Genomic DNA, 5,690 nt, shown 5'->3' with positions numbered 1-5,690 from the left:
ATGTCTCTGAAAAAACTGACGTGTTATGTTCGCTGTGTGAGGGCGAGCATTATCCTGCATAAAAATGAATCCTCTCGTGTTTTGTCTTCGAGGTAACACAAACGGTCTCAAGATTTGGTCGATATAGCGCCTAGCATTAAGGTTTTCGCGGACAATAACCAAAGGAGTTCGCGATGACCGTGAAACTCCAGCCCAAACCATCACTGATCCTCCATTGTAAGCTGCAACGGGACGAATGAAGTTTTGTGCATAACGTTCTCCCTGACGACGCCAAACTCGGGGTCTTCTGTCGTTACCGTACAGACAAAACCGAGACTCGTCACAGAACAGAACATTACTCCATTGCCACATGTTCCAGTTCATGTTGGCGAGCGTACGCTAGGCGAGCTCTGCAATGTGCGGGTGTTAACATTGGCCCCCGAGCAGCATTTCTGGCTCGCAATCCAGCTTCGCGAAGACGATTACCAACCGTTGATCTGGATATGTTTCGCGGTCGCCCTCGTTGTTGTTGCTGCTGTCGACGGTTTGGAAAATTCTGAGCGACAACGTTAGCTGGAACAAAAGGTTCTTGACGTACACGTCGAACGATTGCCCGATCGTCCCGACGAGTCGTTACGCGATGTCGACCTTGTCCAGCTCGTCGCTCATATCCAGCAGTTTCCAAATAACGGTTGTAGGCACGAGACACAACCGAAGAACTAATGCCCAGTCTGTCACCAACCTCCCGATATCTGTACCCCTCTTGGACAAGAGTCACTAGCTGAGCGACTTCTGGTACAGATAAATGCCGCCTAGGCATGATGAAAAAATTAAAAAAAATTAAAGTTTACAAAAACTTTTCGTTAATTTTTTTTTATCGAGTTTTCAAAAAAATGATTAGTTTTGAAAAAAACTGTTGATTGGTTTTTTTTACCAAAGACGATGAGTTTTGAGAAACACTGTTTTTTTTTGCACTTGTTAGCTTCGCAGAAAAAGTCGAGAATTTATTGCACGGAATTTCGTAGAACGAGTACTGGGTACACCTCGGGGGTATCAACTTTTTATTAATTCAATTAAATTTTAATAAGAAAAATTGAGGTATTGAAAAGGTCAATCGCTTCAAAATCGAGTCAGTACTCGCTTCATAATCGAGTAATACTCGTTCTACGAAATTCCGTGCAATAAATTCTCGACTTTTTCTGCGAAGCTAACAAGTGTAAAAAAAAAACAGTGTTTCTCAAAACTCATCGTCTTTGGTAAAAAAAACCAATCAACAGTTTTTTTCAAAACTAATCATTTTTTTGAAAACTCGATAAAAAAAAATTAACGAAAAGTTTTTGTAAACTTTAATTTTTTTTTAATTTTTTCATCATGCCTAGGCGGCATTTATCTGTACCAGAAGTCGCTCAGCTAGTGACTCTTGTCCAAGAGGGGTACAGATATCGGGAGGTTGGTGACAGACTGGGCATTAGTTCTTCGGTTGTGTCTCGTGCCTACAACCGTTATTTGGAAACTGCTGGATATGAGCGACGAGCTGGACAAGGTCGACATCGCGTAACGACTCGTCGGGACGATCGGGCAATCGTTCGACGTGTACGTCAAGAACCTTTTGTTCCAGCTAACGTTGTCGCTCAGAATTTTCCAAACCGTCGACAGCAGCAACAACAACGAGGGCGACTGCGAAACATATCCAGATCAACGGTTGGTAATCGTCTTCGCGAAGCTGGATTGCGAGCCAGAAATGCTGCTCGGGGGCCAATGTTAACACCCGCACATTGCAGAGCTCGCCTAGCGTACGCTCGCCAACATGAACTGGAACATGTGGCAATGGAGTAATGTTCTGTTCTCTGACGAATCTCGGTTTTGTCTGTACGGTAACGACAGAAGACCCCGAGTTTGGCGTCGTCAGGGAGAACGTTATGCACAAAACTTCATTCGTCCCGTTGCAGCTTACAATGGAGGATCAGTGATGGTTTGGGCTGGAGTTTCACGGTCATCGCGAACTCCTTTGGTTATTGTCCGCGAAAACCTTAATGCTAGGCGCTATATCGACCAAATCTTGAGACCGTTTGTGTTACCTCGAAGACAAAACACGAGAGGATTCATTTTTATGCAGGATAATGCTCGCCCTCACACAGCGAACATAACACGTCAGTTTTTTCAGAGACATGACATTACGTTGTTGAGGCATCCTGCGATGAGCCCTGATCTCAATCCTATTGAGCACGTCTGGGATGTCCTGGGCCGTCGATTGCGTGAAAATTACCCAAATTTAAACAATTTGGCTGCTCTAGAGCGCGCCTTAATTGCAACTTGGCGAAGGATTCCGCAGTCGATGATCCGGAATTGCATTTCGAATATGCGTGCAAGGTTGCAAGCGGTGATTCGGAGTAGAGGCGGCAACACTAGATACTAAACACACACACACACACACACTCTCTTCAGAGAATGAGTTTGGAGTCATAAAATACTGTGGAACTGACGAACCACGGGGTCTCATTTTTCTTAAAGAACCACACACACACATGTGCGTAAGCACAAAAGAAGCGTAAATCCGACCGTGCAACCTCCACGTGGTACGCTTTGGGTAACGCAAATGCCGGCGGTTGATAAGTAACAAATCAAAATTTTCGCAAGAAAACTTTAGTAATTGATTTTGTCATAATAAAAAAATTTTTTTTGAAAATTAAAAAAAATTTTTTTTTTTCAAAATTAACCAGTAACAGATGCAGAATTGTGAGAAAAGTCGAAAAAAAATCAATTTTTCCATTTTTAAGGAGATTACACGATGTTTAGCAACAAAAATCTTGCTCCTTTAATTTTTTCTGAAATTTTGATCAATCGGTCCAGAAAAGCCGCTCAGTGGATCGATCTGGCGATTTACAGGGCTATTGGGGGTATATTGAGCTGTAAAAATTCCTTCAAACATCAGCCTTTCCATCAATATTTGCAAAGATGCAGTCGATTTACCAAAACAAGGGAAAAAGTCACTTTTTTTCACTTTTTACAACTCAATACCGAGGGTAGAAAAAATTTTTTTTCCCAAAAGTCGTGGAGGAATCTTGTAGGAAATTTATTCCAGATTTCAAAACTGCCCTTCAATTTTCGATACGCCCATTGGTTGCTGAGATATCAGTGGTTGAAGACAAAAGGATCCTTTTTCATTCAAAATCCGATAGCTCCGCGAGAAATCAACGTAGAGAAAAAATTAAAAAAAGAAATTAAAGCTGGATAAACAGGCTATCTGACCCATGCAATGGTTTAGCTCAAAAAAATTTTTCCAAGCCCGTGGACCGAAAAATAAGATGCAAAAAATTTGCAAAAATTTTTTTTCGCGCTATTTGTTATGTTCACGTGAAAACTGTTGTTCCTAAAAATTTTTGAGCAAAAAATCTGAAAACTAGAATCTTGGAGCTTCAAAATGCTTTTTTAACGACCTCGATACGACCATTTTTCACCTAAATACAGCCCGTCAAAAATCACCGAAAAATTTGGAATTTTTTTTTGCTCCCTTAATTTTTGCGAGAAGTGTATATCGTGCAAGTTCTTGAGTGCAAGCAACGACGATCTCTTTACGAACCCTAAGACACAATAGGTGGCGATGAGGATGGGATTGCGTGAAGAAATTGCAAATCGCTTTCTGGTCGGTGAGCGCCATTTTTTCCAGTATAAGGAGACTCGCCACGTGGTGGTCTTCGTTCGTGTAGAAGAAGAATTTTCTGGAACTTCCAAGAAGTAGAAGAATCCCTACAGACGGGGAAAATACAAGTGCCGGGGCTGGCAGAGGCATGACATCGAATCCAGCAACTGAATCAGGTACCGTACAAGCACCTGTTTCGATTTCGAATTCTTTCAATGTGGATCCGTTTGATCCACGTCAGCAAACGCTTAAGAGATGGCTCCAGCGTTTTGAAGGCGCTTTCCAAGTCTTCCGCATTCGCGAAGATTCTGAGAGGGTCGCGTATTTATTACACTTCTTTGGCGTAGAAGCTTTCGGTATTTTATGCGACCGCTTGGACCCGACGGATATATTAAATTACGCTGTGCTAATAAGTAAATTAGAAGAATTCTATGCCCCGGAGCCGCTGGAAATAGCGGAAATTTACGTTTTCCGAAAGAGAATGCAGCAGGCCGATGGAAGCATGCAAGCGTATATGGCAGCATTGCAGAAATTATCGCTACATTGCAAATTCGGCACTTATCTCAAAACGGAGTTCCGAAATCAATTTGTCTTTGGTCTGCGGATTCAAGGTCAAAGGATTCAAAGACGACTTTTGGAAACTGTAAATCTGACTATGGAATCGGCGCTAAAGACGGCTTGTGCAATGGAGTTGGCGGAAAAAGGCGTCAACGAGCTGAAGTCCGAACCGGTAGTCGCGGTGGATTCCGTTGGAGTCGGATCCAAGATGGCGAAGAAGACAGCCAATAAAGGACAGAACAACAAGGGACCTATCACTCGATATGAAAAAAAGAGGAGTCACACTTCGAACGGGGGATCTAAAATTAGAAATAATGTAGCGTCGAATTCAAAAACTAATAAAATTATTTGTTTTAGGTGTGGGCAGAACCACTTGGCGTCAGTCTGTCACCCTCCCTCGGAGTATTAAATGTCGAGAATGCGGCGGATTAGGACACTTGCAAAAAGTCTGTAAGAAGAAGGGGCAGACCCACATGTTAGAAGTTTGCGGCGTGGAAATCGCTGAACATTCGAGCTACAGAGCTAGATATACGGTCTCTCTTTGTCTTGAGCGGCGAAGCGTCGTTTTCGAGGTGGACTGCGGAGCGGCGGTTACCTTGGTAAGCTGGAACTGGCTACAACGTAATTTCCCTAATTTAAAAATGTATAATACGAATTTGAAATTACGTACGTACTGTAAGAGATTTTTCACCTTATGGCTTCGTAAAAGTTAGAGTGCGAGATGTAGATAAAATGCGAGAATTAAATATGTATGTAGTCGGATATGATAGAAATCCGTTGTTAGGTCGTGAGTGGATTAACCAGTTAAAAGTATTGGAAAATGTTAGAAAAAGTTTAGAAAATATTGAAAATGTCAATGCGGTAGTAGTGTCGGATCACGATAGATTAGCTAATTTGCTTCAAAAATATAAGAATCTGGTGAGCGAAGAATTTTCATTTATAAAAGGAATAAAAGCTCAATTGAAATTAAAGGAAAATGCCCAACCGGTATTTATTAAAAGTCGAGGAGTACCTTTTAAGTTACAAGAGAAAGTAGAATTAGAATTAGAAAACATGGTTGAAGCGGGCATTTTGGAAAAAGTAGATTCATCACGTTGGGCTACACTGATAGTCCCAGTTCTAAAAAAAGATGGCCGAATCCGAATATGTGGACACTTCAGTGTTACTGTAAATCCAGCATTAATTATAGATGAGCATCCTTTGCCCACTATTGATGAGTTATTTCCATGGCTGGAGGGAGAGTGTTTTCAAAAATAGATTTGAAGCAAGCTTATTTGCAATTGCCTCTTGTTGAACAAGATAGAGAAATTTTGACCTTGAATACCCTTAAGGGGTTGTTTCGATGTAACCGTTTAATGTACGGGGTGGCATCCGCGCCAGCAATCTGGCAGAGAACCATGGAAAGTATTTTAAGTGGAATTCCGGGAATAGCTATCTTTCTAGATGATATTAGAATTTCAGGAAAAGATACAGCAGAACATGTGGAGCGTTTAGAATTAGTTTTGAAACGGCT

General features: G+C 41.7%; 2 protein-coding genes across 2 annotated transcripts; one reads left to right on the top strand and one right to left on the bottom strand.

Moving 5' to 3' along the window:
- Positions 1 to 334: 334 nt before the first annotated feature.
- LOC145976598 (uncharacterized) lies at positions 335 to 799 on the bottom strand. Its single transcript, XM_083107829.1, has one exon. It carries the CDS (start codon positions 797 to 799, stop codon positions 335 to 337), a length of 465 nt encoding a protein of 154 aa, XP_082963955.1.
- A 551-nt stretch (positions 800 to 1,350) lies between these two features.
- Positions 1,351 to 1,815, top strand: LOC145976597 (uncharacterized). Its single transcript, XM_083107828.1, has one exon. It carries the CDS (start codon positions 1,351 to 1,353, stop codon positions 1,813 to 1,815), a length of 465 nt encoding a protein of 154 aa, XP_082963954.1.
- Positions 1,816 to 5,690: the final 3,875 nt, after the last annotated feature.

The sequence above is a fragment of the Camponotus vicinus genome, unplaced genomic scaffold, assembly GCF_025532165.1.
Source record: "Camponotus vicinus isolate PSW18456_S1 unplaced genomic scaffold, iyCamVici1.0 SCAF_9, whole genome shotgun sequence".
NCBI classification, from domain to species: domain Eukaryota; kingdom Metazoa; phylum Arthropoda; class Insecta; order Hymenoptera; family Formicidae; genus Camponotus; species Camponotus vicinus.
This window is presented reverse-complemented; position numbering and strand designations above follow the sequence as displayed.

Excerpts from the sequence above, each read along its gene's own strand:
- LOC145976597 (XM_083107828.1), top strand. The coding sequence starts at position 1,351 with ATGCCTAGGCGGCATTTATCTGTACCAGAAGTCGCTCAGCTAGTGACT.
- LOC145976598 (XM_083107829.1), bottom strand. The coding sequence starts at position 799 with ATGCCTAGGCGGCATTTATCTGTACCAGAAGTCGCTCAGCTAGTGACT.